The sequence below is a fragment of the Ambystoma mexicanum genome, chromosome 7p (assembly GCF_040938575.1).
Source record: "Ambystoma mexicanum isolate Mex_15411 chromosome 7p, UKY_AmexF1_1, whole genome shotgun sequence".
Taxonomy (NCBI): domain Eukaryota; kingdom Metazoa; phylum Chordata; class Amphibia; order Caudata; family Ambystomatidae; genus Ambystoma; species Ambystoma mexicanum.
This window is the reverse complement of record NC_090939.1, coordinates 579459054-579476684: the sequence shown is the minus strand read 5'-3', so window position 1 is coordinate 579476684 and position 17631 is coordinate 579459054. Positions and strand designations below refer to the sequence as shown.

The 17631-nt window shown below is 47.9% G+C and overlaps 1 protein-coding gene across 3 annotated transcripts in view; it reads left to right on the top strand.

The window, feature by feature from the left end:
• The window catches only part of UBE3A (ubiquitin protein ligase E3A), a 784873-nt gene that overhangs the window by 130198 nt on the left and 637044 nt on the right, over nt 1-17631 (top strand). Inside the window, exons 1-2 of one of the 3 annotated variants that reach the window (XM_069636586.1) lie at nt 11124-11167; nt 15440-15506. Coding sequence is in view for 1 of the 3 variants with exons in the window: in XM_069636585.1 (XP_069492686.1) it covers nt 11123-11167 (45 nt within the window). In the remaining 2 variants the exon portion in view is untranslated. Of the gene's footprint in view, nt 1-11122; nt 11168-15439; nt 15507-17631 lie in introns of those variants that run through there. The other 2 variants (XM_069636585.1, XM_069636587.1) reach the window with 2 other exon arrangements.

Genomic DNA, 17631 nt, shown 5'->3' with positions numbered 1-17631 from the left:
TTTGTGGTTCTAGGGCAGCATTACCAATTCAAGGCCCTTCCCTTCAGATTAAAGTCGGCGCCAAGTTCCTGGCGCCGGTGGCGGCTCAGCTGAGTCCAAAAAGGATCCACGTCTACCCTTGCTTGGACGACAGGCTCTAAGACCTTTGAGGGCGCTCCGGCGATGGGGGCCCAACAAAAGGCTAAGCTCCGCGGGTACCAGGACCGCTGATCAGTTGGGCTCCTTGGCTGCCAGGCAGGGCACATTATCACAGACGCCATCAACCACGAGCCAGCGCTCAGGCTTGCGGAAGAGGAAATCTGAGAACCCGGGGAAGCTTCGGGAGAAGCCCCGGTCGATCCCGACAGACAGCCGAGGGGGAGCGAGGTGGTAACCCCCCCCGCCCCCCCAAGGTGAAGGCCTCTGACACGCCCAAAGTCCCGAAGGCCCTGATTCACCTGGCTAAGGCCTCGATCGAGGGAGTCGTGGCCGCCCTGGTGAAGCCTGCAGAGGCTACCCCAGTGGAGGCGACCTTGAGTTTCCCTGCCAGCGCGGAGGGAATCCCCTTTTCAGCCCATCAATGCCCCCGTGAAACCCCAGGCAGAGAAAAAGGGGGGGCGATGGCCATTACGGACACAGATGCCACCTATGAAGATGAGCTGGCTGGCATTGCAAAGATCCTGAACAAGAAGTTTGAGGAGGTCCGGTCCTACGGGAGGGATCCCGACGAGGTGGACGAAGAAAGCGACGGCGGTGCCAACGAGGAACCGTGAGCCGTGGAGGATACGGAGCCTACTCCGCAACCGTCACAGCCGGTGCCTATGCCACAAGACAACTCGGGAGCAATCTTGATGGCGATTCAGGCCTTATGTACGGAGATGAGGACAAGGTTGCCCTTACACCCAGCGGACGATCCAGCGGAGCCTGGACCGTTGGGAAGCCCACCAAGCAAGCGGAGGAGGACCCCCCCCCCCCCTTTCCTGCCTTCACAGCCTTCACAGCCTTCCCCTGTTCAGAGGGATGAGACTGGAACGGAGACGACGGGAACGGATGACTACCGTGGTGACGACAGAATGGACCTTCCATCACCACCCGATCGGGCCTCCCCGCCCAACGAAATTGGCTCCTTCCACGCGGTGATCGCCAAGGCATCTGAGCTCTTCCAGCTCTGCCCCGAAGAACAGAAGAAGGAAGGTTTCCTCTACCAACGGTGTGAGGCCAAGAGGAAGACGGTCCTCTCAGTTCCATTACTGGACGACATCTGGGACGAGGGGCTGACGCTCTTGAAGAACCCGTCCACAGCTCCTGCTAAGAGGGACCGGTATGAGAAAAAGTACCGGGTCCCGGACTCCACCCCATGTACCTTAGGGCGCAGCCGTCCCCAGATTCGGTCGTCTCCGCGGTGGCCAAGAAGAAAGCGGCAGGGTCGACGACTTTGACTTCCCCGCCGGACCGAGAGGGGAAGAAACTGGATGCCATGGGACGGGGGGGGGGGTCATCTCGGCGACGACGATTAAAGCGGCCAATGCCCTCACGATTGTGGCACGCTAAGACAGGGAGCTGTGGTTTAAGATCGCTCCCCTGCTGGACTTCCTCCCGGACGACAAGAGGGCCGAGGCCCTGGAAATCCTACAGGAAGGCAAGGTGGCTTCGGACCACGCCATTACGGCGGCCACGGACTTTGCTGACACCGGTTTTCGCCAGATGGGCAACTGCGTTTGCCTTCGTCGGCGCGGCTGGCTCAAGGCAACCGATTTTCGCCGGGACGTGCAGACCAGGGTTCTGGACATGCCCTTTGACGGGAACAACCTGTTCGGCAAGACAGTGGACGAGTCACTGCAGGCCATCAATGCAGACACGGAGACGGCTCTGGCCTTGGGTGTTATTCAACAACGACGGCAGTCCTTTCAGGACTCCAGGAGGCTAGCAAGGTGCCTCCAAAGGATTCAGCTGTGGCGCATCGTCGTACCGCCCGGCGGGCGGCTCCTCGTCGCAGGAAGCCTACATAGGATGCGGCAAGACGGGAGGATCTAGTCGTCCAAGGCCGCGGCCAAGCAGGACTGAAACGGCCATAGCATCAGGCCCCCACCTGAGCACTGCAGTGGGAGGCCGGCTGGCGAATTTCGTCAGTGTGTGGGAGTCCCTCTCCACCGACCGTTGGGTGGTGGATGCACTGCCCCGCGGGCACACTCTGGAATTTCTAAGGAAGTGTCCCCGTATTCCACCCGTGGCTGGGAAGGAAAACAATGTCCCTCAACTGCTGCTGGAGGTACGGGCGATGCTGAAAAAAGGGACCCATCGAGCTCGTCCCAAAGAGGCTTCCTCGTAAGGAAGAAGACCGGCGGTTGGCGACCCATCCTGGATCTTTGTCTTCTAAACGGGTACATCAAGTCCCAGAAGTTCCGGATGGTCACCCTCCAGCACGTGCTGGGACAGCTGGAGGAAGGCGACTTCCTATTGTCGCTTGACTTGGAGAATGCCTTCTTTCACATCCCCATTCTAAAAGGACATTGCAAATTCCTGCGATTCCTGGTCCAAGGGCGACACTATCAGTTCAAGGCCCTTCCCTCCGGATTGAAGTTTGCACCGAGGGTGTTCACCAAGTGCCTAGCACCAGTGGCTGCGCCTGCAGGGGATCCACGTCTACCCCCTACCTGGACGATTGGCTCATCCGAGCAAGGTCAAGACAACTCCCCGTCGCTCACACAGCGAATACCGCTCAACTGCTCACGGATCTGGGATTTTCGATCAACTTCGTGAAATCCCACTTTGTACCGTTGCAGGTCGCCCTGTTTGTGGGGGAAAGGCTCAACACAGTGGCGCAATTGGCTTCTCCGTCAGAGGAAAGGATGAAGGCCATTCTGGCCAAGGTGCAACGGCTGTCGACCATGGACGTGGCCAGGGTGAGGTCCATTAAGTCCCTGCTCGGCATGATGTCCTCGTGCATCTACCTCGTGCGCCTAAGCAGACTGCGGATGCGACCACTACAGGAGGTCGACGCCCGTTGGATGCTCAACGAGACCTTTCGGCAAGCGATGCGGGCGGGTGCCCCACCACCGGATCTGGCGGCGGGCATGGACTTCCAGACACCGGCTCATCAGGAAACTGACGACGGATGGCTCCCTGGAGGGATGAGGCGCGCACACCGGAGATCTCCACGCAAGAGGCCTTTGGCTCCCGGAGGAGAGGTCACTACACATCAATGTCCTGGAGCTCCGAGCAGTGTTCTGACCCCTCAGGTCGTTCCTTCCGTCCCTCAAGGGCAAGTTGGTATGAATCTTCACCGACAACGCCACCACGATGTTCTACATCCGGAAGCAGGGAGGCACCAGATCCCCAGCCCTATCCAAGGAGGCCAAGGATCTGTGTAACTGGGTCGTCACCAAAGGGATGTTTATGGTACGCTTCCATTTGGCAGGAATAAAGACCACCATGGCCGACTCACTCAGCAGGGAGCTGCACTCAAGTGGATCTTGTAGTCCGATGGGGCAATCCCCAGATCGACCTATTGGCGACGGCGACCAACGGCAAGTGCCAGAGGTTCGCCGGCAGGTTTCCCGAGCCGGGAAGTATGGGTGAAGCCTTCTCATTCCCCTGGGATGGCCTGTTCCTGTATGCGTTCCCACTGTTGCTGCTGCGACTCATCAGTCAACTCAAACGGTCCTGGTGCAGGATGATCCTCGTCACACTGGCATGGTCGAGGCAGATCTGGTTCCCGGACCTTCTGGACATGTCGGCGACCCCCCCCACTCCTCCAGTCAAACTGCCGACGGACGCAGATCTTCTGTCCAGAGGAGGCGGCACCATCCTCCACCACGACCCGGGGTCCCTGAACTGGCTCCTGCAGCACTAGAGTTTGGAGGGTACAATATCCCGGCGGACTGCAAGGAGGTGCTTGCAAAGGCCAGGGCGTCCTTGACCCTAAAGTGCTATGGACACAAATGGAAGAGGTTCTCTGTCTGATGCCGTGCACAGGTTAACCCTCTGCGGATTACGGCCCCTCTGGTGCTGCCGTACCTACTGTCGTTGGCCAAGGCGGGGCTAGCTCATGCCTCCATCAAATTCCAGAACTCCGGGGCGATCATCTCTGTGGTACCATTGCCTGGTGAAGGAGTTCATGAAAGGACTGTTCTGGACATTCCCGATGGTGAAGACTCCGGCCCCGGCGTGGGAGCTCAACGTGGTGCTGAGCAGGCTCATGGGACCGCCATTCGAGCTGCTGCATTCGGCTCTGTTGAAATTCCTATCGTGGAAGACAGCGTTACTTGTGGCCATCACCTCCGCACGACGAGTGGGAGAGATCCAGGCTCTCTCCTGTTACCCTCCATACCTGACATTCCACGGGACGAGGGTAGTGCTGAGGACGCACCCCTCCTTCATGCCCAGGGTGCCGTCGGATTTCCATCTCAACGAGCCCTTGGTGTTACATGTTTTTTCCCGTTGCTGGCTGAGAGGACTTTGCACTCGCTGGATGTGGCTAGAGCACTGAAGTTCTACGTGGACCGCACAAAGACCCTTCGGAAGACATCACAGCTATTTGTGAACTTTGGACCTGTGAAACGAGGGAAGGCCCTTTCGAAGGCTTCCATTTTCAGCTGGCTCTCCAGCTGCATCATGCACTGTCACTGGTTGGCAAACTGACGTTGCCCGGCGGTCTGAGAGCCCATTTAACCAGAGCGATTGCGGCTACCACGGCGTTCCTGTCTGGTGTGCCCTTGCTGGACATCTGCAGGGCTGCTATGTGGAGGTCGACGCACACCTTCATGAGATTCTGCTGCGTCGACTGGGATTCCAGGGAGGAGTCCAGAGTCGGCCAGGCAGTGCTGCGCAACCTGTTCGCCTGAAGGTGGGCCTGGTGAGGAGGTAAGAGATGCTTAATGTTGAGCCTTGCCACCTCCTGTGGTTCTGGTTGTGTGTGCTGCTATGTATTCTTGTATTCATGAGCATGTGAATCCATGCCAGACCCCATGCTGGAGAAGGAACAAGTTACTTGCCTGTAACTGTTGTCCAGCATTGGTCTGGCATGGATTCACATGCCTACCTACCTCCCTCCTACCCCTCTAAGGCTCTTCTCTTGGTCCTACTGCCACTTTACGTGCTACCAAATCTGAAGATGGCTGCCAGAGGAGGGGCTTAGGTAGAGGGCAGTCATTGTCTTGGTGGCAGAATGACCCAGAGACCAGTGATTGGTTATTAGGAGAAAGGCCATTCAGAAACGAAACTGAAACTGATTTTTTTCTTTACCGAGGATTCCCAGCCTGACGGAGAATATTCATGAGCATGTGAATCCATGCCGGACCCATGCTGGAGAACAACAGTTACAGGTAAGTAACTTGTTCCTTCTGGGCTGTCACTGTATACAGGAGGAAACACCTGACCCATCTCCATACATGCCCTCTTACACTCCCCTCCACTTTACACAGTCTAATGAAAACAGCTTGTTTATGGAGCACAGGATCCATGTACTCACTATGGCCGTGTATTACTATACTCTTGATGGACTACTCCCAAATGAGGCACCAGCTGTCTCACTGGGAACTAAAATGGAAAGTAGCTCGACCTGATATGGAACAGATTCTTAACAGTAAACATTTTGTCATTAAAGGAATGGTTCCGTCAGAAAATATTGTCCTGATGGGTCGGCCATGTGCTTTTAACCATAATTCGATCGATCATACAAACATTTCCTATGCACCTTACCCGAGTTTTCGTCTCTTGAACACAAGCAAAATCAGGCAGCAGGGCGTGGCCGTCTTGTGATAATCTTATCACTTGCTGCATTGCCCTGGGTGACCTGCGTTTGCGGCACTAAATCATATCCCCTGCCCCTGAGTCTGACATCTCCAAATCATTTATACTCTCCGCCTCTCTCCGTGACGTTGCTGGACAGCGTAGCCAAACGCGCGCAGTCGTCACCTACGCGACTAGATGCGGAACCCGGAAAACGCACATCGTCTCACAGCACAGCTTGTCACAATTAGGAATATGAAACTGTACTTTAAAAGGAAACAGCAAGACTGTACAATTGGTAAAGTACATTTATTTCACAGTAAATGTTTCGAAAACATTTGGCGTCTGACATAATCAAAGAAAATGGAAATATTTTTCTTTGCTCTCGTTCCATAAATCTGCAAATGTTTATCATGAGTCACGCGCTGTTCCTTCTGGGTACACGGTGTGTTCGTTTTGTCTAAATGAAGCGCTTCTGTCGCTCAGTGAATTGCAAGGCTGGTGCATCAACTTGGCACTAGACCACCGTAAAGGTTGTTATGTTGCTCCTAATCGCCGGAACTGCGTACTGCATATTGGACCTCGTCTGTCATCCCAAAAGACGGTTAAGTAGATCCAGTAATTGACATGTAGCTGCAGCTGGTGGTTGAAGAAGCCATCGGTCTGGGTCTGCAATAGATCACAATTGCAGCACGGCACGATGTACCTGTTTGCAAAAGATAAAAATCGAAATGTGTCTCAGTAGCCGATCTTTATTACAATTAATCATTTTCTTTATTAGCGCAGAGGTGACACAATGTGAACCGAGAGAATACAATGTGGAATATCCAGGTACTCTATTTGCTTCCGAGGCTAGTGCGATCGAGATTGTTGACGTAATGCGTAAACTGGGGCAAGAATTCGAGGTGCAAAAACAATGTAATGATTTATTAGCATAGAGCCAGGGAGAAACGAATGGTGGTCTACATGCATCTCGATGCTGGCCTGCACATGTGCCCGGTAGATAGCCCAGCACCCAAAGGTGGTACTAGCACTTCATTGCAATATGCCACACAACTAACAAGTACAATGTGACCCAGCAATAACGGTCAGCTATTCGTATTTCGACTAGTTCTGGTATGAAATCGTCTAAAGAGAAACTTACATTATAGTCGGCATTTCCATTCTCTTGGCGCTTTGCAGACCGTAATGCAGATGCCTCTGTTCGTGTCAATGATTTCTCATAAACTGAACTTATATTTAACTAGGTGCAGTTTTGGAAAGGGCAACCGTATCATACGTTATTAGACCCCACCCCCACTTCAATTCAATCCCTTTCGGAATGGTCCCTGCCTCTCAAGGTCAAAAAAACAATAGAACCTTATACTGTGCGCAGGACGCGTGGGCCTCCCAGCTCCCAAGCAAAAATTCAAAGCTGGTGTCCGTCACTCAAAATGAACATACATTCTTACTTTGCAACATCCCGTGTCAACTCATCCATGAGAACATACATTTTGAAGCAAGGGCACATGGAATTTGGGGCTGTCACTGCTCGTTTTTCATGGCGCTGCTGAGCTGTAGGGGAAAAATTGCCAATGGCAGAATGTCCCCTATTCCGAAATTCTAGTCCATGTAACACATAAAATGAGACAAAATGTGTCTAGTGATAGGCCCACCTCTGCTTATCTCATGGCCTCCTACCCCATGGCATGTTTTCCGTCAGTACTTCTTGCCTACCTAGAATGTTTTGTGGCCTAGGTCTAATCCCTTTTGTATGACGAGCAGATATTCCGCTTCTTGCGGAATTTTATTGCAAGTCAACTGCCAAACCCCAAATATTCTTACACACTGTTACCCATTGGTCATTAACACGAAAAATGAAGGTCCCACAGTATCTCGACTAAACAGTGAAATGTGAAAGCAATCGTCATAATTGTTATATATTTTTTAGAAAAGGATTGAGAGGATAGATTTCAAAAGAGAAATTGCATACTTTATTTGTACAGTTTATAGAAACATTTTTTGCAAAAATAAAAACAGACGGTAATCATTTCAGCCGGGAACATGCCCATCTGCTTTGGGTGGACATGGCACGCTGGCAATGTTTTGTGGCAATGTATGTGTGCTCTGAATAGATTTGTGCGCGATTCCATGAGTATGCATCTCGACAACATTAACAATAAGATCTTTCACAAAATCGAATTCCATTTTCTTATACTGGTTTGACAACCCATTTTTTGCTTCTTTTCGTAATGGCCATACTGTAGCAAAGCATCCCTAAATTTCCTGCAGTCCTAGATTGTTCCCGGCCTACATTCTCATTATGCGCCTATACTGCAAGTAAAGTTCTACATTTCATCCCTTGAATGCCAAAATGCAATCTTTGGCCTGTGCTTTAGGTACATATTGTGGAACACCTCCAAATCTCCTGTGACACAGAATTCTGTGAGTCCCTTAAGATCTCTTGATAGTTTTATCAAACGCAATCTTCTCAAGGGCTTTCTGTGGAGGTGAAGATGGGATCAACCACTTCTTCTTCCGTGCCTGCTCTGGGGACAAAGGGCCATGTTCACATTGGTGGAAATGTTGGCTTTCTGTCCAGTGGTGAACGTTGGAACAGTGGTGCATTAGTGACCGCCATTTTTCCAGTAGAATTTCCACAGACCCATCACGTGTTTTGGAGCTGCATCAAAGATGGTTGCTGAAAGACTGGGACCATTGTGAAATACCTTCCAAACCTTTATTTTTTTCCCTGCAGCCGAGATTTTTTTGATTGATTGATTTGGCAACATGCCATACATCAAATTGATGTTTAATATTTGAATACTGCTCAATACACGGATCTTGTATACATCCCTACAAAAAATAGTATCCATTTAAAATAAGTCATTGGCATTGCACATATAATTAGACCGACTTTCTTTCATTAGATGGTACTGTCAGTACGCATACCTCTGGCTCCGGATCAACTGTAATGTCTGGTTCTGGAACAACTACAAGGGATAATGTAATTGTAGAGGACGCTTCAGCATCTCCCTGAAACACAGTACTTGCATTAGTAAGGACGAGAAGATTGGAAACGGGACACACAATTTGGAAAGACGAGAAAAGTACGTATCAATAGTAAAGTAGGAATGAAACATTGTGTAAAGCAATGATACGTTGCGAAAATATGATCACATTATCTACAATTACATGCATAAAAACAGTCTGTAACAGAATAGCTAGGTACGATTACCTGATACGCGCTCAAAGTGGTTGATGACTCCCGGCAAGACATGGATGTTGAATCTTGTTCCTTCATATTTGGTGGATAGTCATGGAGTGGTAAAGGGAACGTATTATTCGATTTTAGAAGTTCCAACATTACAAAATGGTATGTAAGGAGACTGAATACAAGAAAATTACACTTATTGAAATGCATAATATAGCATAGTTATCCGTCCCCATAAATCATTTTTATATATGGGTTCTACAAAACAAGGACTGATGTTTAGCAAAATAGTCATTATTTCAACAGCTACTCAATCACATAAATATGGAAAGTACTATAAGTGACATTTACACCAAAAATACAGGCGTAAAGCTAAATCCGAAAGCGTGACTCACCTGTGGAAGCATTTTCACGAATAAAGTCGGAATAGCGCTTGGGAGCAATTTCGGAGTTGTTCTCAATTGATTCCTCTTTGTGTACAAGGATGTGTCGTACATATCCGGGTCAAAGTGCAGGCTGCAGATGCGCTATTGATGACCCCTCTTGTCCTTCAAGACTTGTTTGACTCTACTTTCAAGCTCTTCCGGTGGATATCCGCAACGTTTGACCCATTCTCTTATTCGATCAACAGTTTTAGGGAATACATGCATTGTAATGCCTTCGGATTTGTCATGGGTCTTCGAAGGGCAACTGAAAATAGAACATGCAGGCATTGTTGAAAATTCTGCAAAATGAAGATCAACATTATTAGAAAATTATTTTGCATAAACATGTGAGAAAGAATGAATTGGACCTTACATTGTTCATTGCACGCTTTCTTTTGGGCACCACAGCAAAACCAGTGCTGCGTGTGCGGTGTATTATGTGATAAATTGCAGAAGCGATTCATTGTGTTGAAAATCAGAACATGTTACTTGTCCCTTGAATGTACTATCGTTCATGAAAAGGAAACATTCTTATATTATATATTATAGACACGGTCCACGAAGGATGCAATACGATGCCAGTTGACACTGATAAAAATTGATATATTGATAACCTAAAAGAAACTCAAGTCCATAGCAATGCACTACAGAGTTCGATACTTCGGAATAGATATAAATTTACAAATGAAAGAGAGATGATTAGGATACATGCCCTTACCTTGACCAACAAACAGTTGGATTAAGCAAGCAGAATTGGTGGCAGGAGAACAGGGAGATGTTCACAGGTAGCACACTGACGAGTTCACTCGAAGCGGTCACAGAGTAGCACGTTCACAAGTTGACTTGCAGTGCTCAGATGTTCTCATGGTAAATATCCAGTGGTTTATAAAGAATAACAAAAAGGGGTGTGTTTGTGAATGAATGACGTGTATATGTCCTGGTATTATGTACATTGCAGCGGCACGGTCTGCCTCAGGGGAGCCTGCCTGGAGACACGGGGTCTGTGGAGGCCATGTGAACAATGGCCCCTGGGCGTAGGATACCTTCTGAAGTGTACATGTTTGGCATCTTGGCCGTTCGCGCCCCTGACGGCACCCCATGGCAGCGCACATCCACTGATGCGAACTGCCATTGATAGTGGGGGGTGGGATGGATGGATAGGCCGGGAGGCATGCAGCCGAGGAACCGGAACACTGCTGAATGGAGACACACTTGATTCACTTAAAAACGGAAACAACCATTGATAAAAAATGTTGTGTTTTATTTGGTTTATTTTGATGGCACAAAAATACTAGTCATTGTAAAGGTCTGGTTGCAGCTCAGCGAGGGAAAATCCCCTGTACTGCCCCATCTTCCGGATAGGTTGCCATTGGGCAAAACGCAGAAAATGAGTATGAATGCTTATTTGGTATTCGTTACTGCTGCCTGAGAATTGTTCTATATTCCAAGTATTTCAGTTCAACCCTTGAGTTCTCAAACTGGCTGCGCTCACTGCCTAAGAGCAAAGATGCTGTTATTTTAAACAAGCAAATGAAGGGTATCTGCCTTGTTTTCTACGTGGCACATTGCTTTACCAGCAGAGCAGTCACAAATACTGTCAAGAAAGTAGAGTTGCATCAACTGACCCTGGGTAAATATCTCACGAAAGATGTTAGTATCGTGCAGAACATCTGCCATTGCAAGACGCCTCGAATGTGGTCACTAAATGAAAGGGAGGTTTTTGTGGCAACGTTTGCTTGTTTCTCTGTTAGACTATTCCTGTTCATGTCTAACAACTTATTTTTGCCCTTTCCAGATTACCTGTGGACGCTAACTCCGACAACCTTGAAACGAGCCGAATGTAAGTGGTTCTCATATGGAAGTATTTGATGTCCTGTACTAACATAATGGCTGCTTTCCTTGTTCTTCATTACATTAATCGTGTCAAACTGGGACCAGTTCGACCACGATCATTGTAATGAAAGGGCAATCTGAAAATAAAGGACACGTTTGTCACCCGACTTAATTTTGTCTTCAATAGTTTCCTTCCAGCAAGGAACACAGTTTATTGTCCCAGTGTATACCAATACAAATTATTTTTGTCACTGCAGCGTTTTTAATAAATCACTTTGTGCACTTCATAATTGATTCGTTAATAAAGTAAATGTGACTTTTTGAACATTCATATTTAACACATTGTTAGCCAATCTTTACTTTTTAAACACTTTGTAAATATTTGATTTATTTCAGTTTGGTGACTTACTAATGTTGTATGTGGCAATACAACAGAGCACTCAAAGTTGATAGTTGTTTTGCACTGGCATTTTGTATAGTGGTGTTTTCCGTTTTAATTCTTTCGTTGTATTTTATTGGTGGAGTTTAAGCTTTCTATACAAATACAGTTGCAGGCAAACAACCCAACACAACAGATTGTTGCTAATTTTGTTTAGTAACTGGACCAGACTTTTTTTCTTGGTCACTGTTGCAGGATTCCTTGCAGATGGCACTGCTCCAGATCTCTTGATTATCGAGCTACAGCAATGGGTCCCATCACTGTTAACCTTTTCTATAACTTTGACCTTACAGCCCTCTCGGTGCCAGTGCTTTATTCTCCATCACTCCTGTTCACCAGGTCTTCGTGTCAACCGTGGAGAGGCGTCTTTGTTCTTCAATAACAAAACTTCATACATTGAGATCCTCTGGCATTTCTCTGAGTGATGCTTTTTAAGAAACCTGCTCACAAAGGGAAATTACGTTATCCAGCTTCTACCAGAGCTACTGTGCAGTTGACAGGCCATCTGTTTTACAAGCTGACGTTGCAGAATAAATCCGCATGATGTGGTGTCTGAGATCCACGTGGCTGTGACAACTCATTCACTGATACACCATCTTTGTGATTCTATGTCTTCTCTCCAGCACTTAACCCTTGGTTCGCAAGTCTCTCTACCTTCGAGCTTCAACATGTGCACCCCATTCTGCTGCCCTAATTATCAGTGTCTCTGGCAACCTTGGACTATGGCAGAATGTGTGCTGTCTTTGACTGGCCTGCACTTAGAGATGGTCTGCCCTCGAATTCTCACTGATCGACAAAGCATAGTTTTAGGAGTCGCTGCTATGCTTTTTTCGAATTTTTCAATCGCTGAGAACCTTTGTCTAATGTAAAACCCATACATAAGAGCAAACGGTATGCTGAGCAGTTCTGCAATCCGGTGCGTTGCAAAATGGGTAATAAACTAGGTGCTGACATGGGAGAGAGGGAACAGAAACTGGGGGCATAATCAGCAACACACTGATGGTAAATATTTAAAAGGGGTTATTTGGACTGCAAAGAGTGGAATTGGTAGGGTGGCCCTTTCAACGTGAATGAGTTTAAGGACTTTCTTGAATGCACGGATATTGGTGGCAGGTTTGATTTTGGGGGTAGAGCGTTTTAGTGATTGGGAACAGTCGTGAAATGGGGGGGGATAAGGATGCATGGGATGGGCAAGGAACAAAGGCATTGAGATTCACTCTTACTTTCTCCCGCCTTCTCTCCCTACGCTTCCATTGATACCCCCCAGTGAGACAGGAAGCACTGGCATATTGGAAATTGAGAGAGATGGTTACGTTTTGAAAAAAGGATGCCAATTATTTTCAGTGATTTCTTCGTTGGAGTTACTTGCATCGTTAAATTAGAATATTGTTTTGGACCGATGGCCCATTGAGGTGTTTTCTGAATGTGTAGGTGTCCTGGCTGCTTTTGTTCATCTTTGTACCTTGCCTGCGGAGAGAGCCTGGGGTATTTGTAGGTGGTGGCCTTTGAAAAGGAACCATCACACTTTCCGTTTAACTTTCTTTCCAACTTAATGTTAAACTAGCTGAGCCTACTTGTGATGGTAGGTAGTGTGTGTGTGTGTGTGTGGTTTGGGGACCCACTATTTCGTGGGTAATTTTTCCGCAACGTTTGTCCCCTCCCATTCCCCACTGTCACTTTAACTTTCAGGAGCAGTGTTTGTCATCAATCCTTATTCGCATTGCATGCCTAGGAGAAACCCCTGTAACCGCTACACCATTTTCTTTTATCTGGGTGTAAAATTCTTTATCCCAGAAACATTTATGTGGTAAAGTTATCCGGTCTCAGTTTGTGTATTCGAGGGAAACAGACTATGAAGTGGCCCAGGCACATGGGAGAGGTATTTCGGAGTGCAGGATGTACTGCAGGATTTATTGGGCCAAAAGGTGATGCCCAGACCATGGAACGTGATCCTGACTGAAGTAGTGTTTTATTATTGATCTGTTTTACTGGTATTCCTGTTGGTGGACTGGGAGAACAAAAATCACTACATTGTATGGTATATAGTTTACTGTGGGTCGGTGCATTAATTACATTTCTTAAAGGGTCATGCATTCTGAAGTCTAATTCCGCCATAAAGCTATTGTTATCGTGTGTCCCCTATTTCATATTCGTTAAAACAATGCTTTCTAAAATGGCTAGGAGGCTTCTGCAACAGTGTTACCCAAGAGGATGGAAACTGATTCCTACTACATTAAATTGCTGGGTTAATTAACATGGTCGTAGTTCCAAACCCTCTCCTGTTCACAACTATTTTAAAGTGTGCTGCAAAGTGACGGGATCAGAGTTTCCCGTGAAGCTGTTAAAGCACGTTTGCAAAAACAGAAGTCTCCTTTCCACTGCTCAACACAGATCTTGCTAGTTCTGTATTCTGCCTATGGATGTAGATGGGGCACGTTTCACTTAGCTTCGTGGGCTTTTTCTGCAGGGCATGCTGGTCCTTGTCCTTGTTTTTGTTTTTTATGTCTTGGGAAGCCTATGACACAGCTTGCCAGTTTAAAACAATCTTATGTCGCATCATTTGCACCAGCGGACTCTAGTATATCCGATTTGTGGAAGAACTCTCATGTTCCCATAGAGCACTGCTGGTCCTGCTCAAAAGGAAAATGACATTTATACTATACTATATATTTAAGTGAAGGACTGGGACTGACTCGGGGTGCAATGCCTAAAAGTCCACCAGGGCAAAGAGCAACCCTTTTGAAGGTTCTCCTTTCTTCCTGCATGGAAGTGTCCACCACTGGCCATACACATACGAGTAGACCCTGAAGTGTTTAAGGCACTGGGCTGCATCTTTCTTTCTCTCCCGCGAGTCCTCTAGTTGAATCTGTCAGTTTGTTTCAATTAAGTGCTACCCGTTACGCTGAGACCAAATGTACTGCCAAATCTGTTAACACCACCTTCCGAAAGGCTGACAATTCCATTCCGCTCGTCACAGTGCCCTGGATTTTGTGAGCTATTTTAATTGTGCAGTTCATTTCATCTCCCTCTTATCGTAAAACTCTCAATACCTGCTTTGAAAGTCGTGATAACTCTGGTCATTTGGGCAACTGGGCTGAGCCCTGCACTGTCCTTTTAAAGTCCCATTTGGACCAAAGTGACTGCACATATCCACCTCCTCGATACCATCTACAGTTCATTGTGTAACGTTACAAATGCCTTTGAATAACATTACTTTATTCCAACTTCCAAGTAAGTGTGCAGCCTTGGGCTACACGAATGGCAGTTAATTGTCAAGTTCTAAACATAAATGGCACGAAGACAGCTGGTACGAACACACAATTGCACATGAAATGTAAAGCCTTTTGACGCAAACGCATTGTTTTATATCGCATTAGTCCATCAGAAAGCTGCCTTATTTTTAAAAGCGACATTTGAGAAATGCGTTGTCTGCTTTCATTTGGCAAGTGAAAATTGCTTCCCCTTTTTAATAACAAACCGCATTGAAAAATAGTCGTTACGAACCTTACAAAAAAGGATGTTGTAAAAATAGTGGAAGAATGTCGCGAGGGAAAAGTGGCAGAGCATTTTCCTGCAAGAGGTAAGGTGGTCCGAGTTATTAGACTGACCAAAAAAGGGGGTGAACGGATAAGTGTCATCACAAATGCGTAGTTCAGATGATCGATACTTTCTACCTGTTTATGCATAGTAACTGAAGCTTGTACGAAATCTTGCAAATCAGTCGTCAGTTTCAAATGTTTTTTTATATATATATTTTATAGCTGTTCTCACCCAAGCTGTTTGGTTTTATAGTAGCAGTCTGCACTAATGGTTTTACTAACTTCTAATTGACCTTTCTAGTCTAGGAGCTTCCATATGCGGTCTACAGTTTGGATGTGCCTGAAATCAGCGCTCTTTAGATAACGCAGTATGTATGTACCCTGTTTGGCCTTGTGCAGCTGCATGACGGATATTGACCACTAGTGTAGTCTTGTTAAAAAGTAAATTAAAAAAACACGTAGATGCTCGGTGTGAAGGCGGCTTACCTTGCTTCTGTTAGTGCCTGGTGTTTTGCTTTATTTGAAGCATAGCTGTAAACCCTGCCGTCATTATCATGGGACCTGGTAAGCTCATATTTCAGGGACATGTCTGTGAATGCTTTCAGAGTAATTCATTTAGAACGGTGAACCTTAACATTTTGTGGTAGCTATGGAAGGAAAGTTACATCTGTTTTACGTCACTGAAAGACTAATTTAACTTTCACTTGCAGCAGATAACATAAAGAAAAGCATACACAACACCCCAGAAGCCTTTTGAAAAATACTTCTGTGATATTACCAACCACTGAGTGATGTCACTTACTGGTACATCCCATCCCTTTTCCACCCTCCCTGTGGGTGTCCCCCTACATGGGGACGGTACCAGGCAGTGAAAAATTGAGCTTTCCCTTTAAATTTAGTATAGCGCGCGGGGCATGGCAATGCCCCGCCCTCTGGCGCCTCACCTCAGTCCCTTCTTCCACACAGTCTGTGTCGGTCCTGGCAGCTAGGCATGCAGACTTTTTAACTTTCTGCTTGCTCCCCGTTGTTTTGTTTTTCAATCTTAATCGCCTCCCTTCAGTGCCTCTCCTCCCCCGGTGAATGTCTGCTGCAGGAGGATTCAATAGATTGCAACGGCTCGTTCTGTCTTGAGTGCCTGTGGCCTGACCATCGCTGGTACGCGTGCACAGCTTGCAGCGCTCTCGGTCACCGGCATTAAAGAATCTGTTGTCGAGTTGGAGGGAGATCTTCCACACTTCTCCTCCAGCTCACCTTAAAGACTGTCTCCAGGACCTCACGTCAAGACAAGGTAAGCCCTTTTTATTTAGTACAGCTCCTCAGCACAGAGACTTCTTCGGGCAAGGGTTCTTTTGGATTCAGGTTTTGGCAGGCCTGAGGCCTCCAAGGCTACAGGCTCCCAAGCAGAGGGGCCTGGGGGCTGTCCTGGGCGATCTGCGAGGAGACCCTAGATCATCCAGGCTACCGGCTCCCAAGTTAAGTTGCTCTACCGGGGTGTGCCCTCAGAGGGGCGATTGTTGGTCCTCCATATCGACCCCAAGGGGCAAAGGATTGTCGTGTTCTATCTCAGAGTCAGTTCTTAGCATGATCCAGCACGATTTCCGGTGCAGGTCCTGAGGTCGTGGGCTGAGGGCTCGGTGCCTACCAGAGTATTCTGAGGTCAACGCATCTATTTAGGGTTCAGGGCACAAGGCTGGTGCTCTCATGTCTGAGCCAGCATGTGGCTCGGGGGCCTTCGTGCCGTCCTGCGCACAAGATAGGGGATAAGCACTTGGCAGAACCTGCTAAGCTGGTGGCCATTTTGACTTTCTGATCCCCTCCCGCCCCTCCCCACTCCCTCCTCTGCCTCAGACGCCAAGAAGCAGTGATGCCATGGTCGGGCAACACCGCTCCCTAGTAGGGGGCTGGCTGGCCCTTTTCCAGGACAGCTGCAAGTGTTTTTTCAAGAGTCCCTGGATCATTTCTATAGTCAAATAGTCTCCACGAGCATCAGTCTTCTCTTCCATTTTTTCTACCGTCCTCTCCTCCTCTGCGCCAGATAGGGTCACCAGCCCTTTTTACGGGATCTCCTTTCTCTTTTGGAGATGCAGGCGGTGGAACTGGTTCCTCAGTCAGACAGGGGCTCCGGTTTCTACTCCAGAACTTTTTTCTGTACCCAAGAACAACCTGGCTGGCCTCGGGGTAGTCCTGGACCTGTTCCTCAACCGGTCTTTACTGCTTAAACACTTCAAGATGATTCCTCCCGCGCACATAGCTGACTCGCTGTGTGGAGGGGACTGGATGTGTTCCCTAGACCTCAAGAATGCAGATCTTCATGTCCCCATTTACCAGCCGCATCAGAAGTTTCTGCGGTTCTTGATTGTCGGACCATTCGAATGGATTGTGTCCTCTCACGTATTCCTCTTCTTATATCCTTCCAGCTTCAGCTGCTTTGGAATTTGTTTTTCGACAGGGGGTGGTGTGTGCCGTCTCGGAGAATGCGTCCCGACCCCCCCT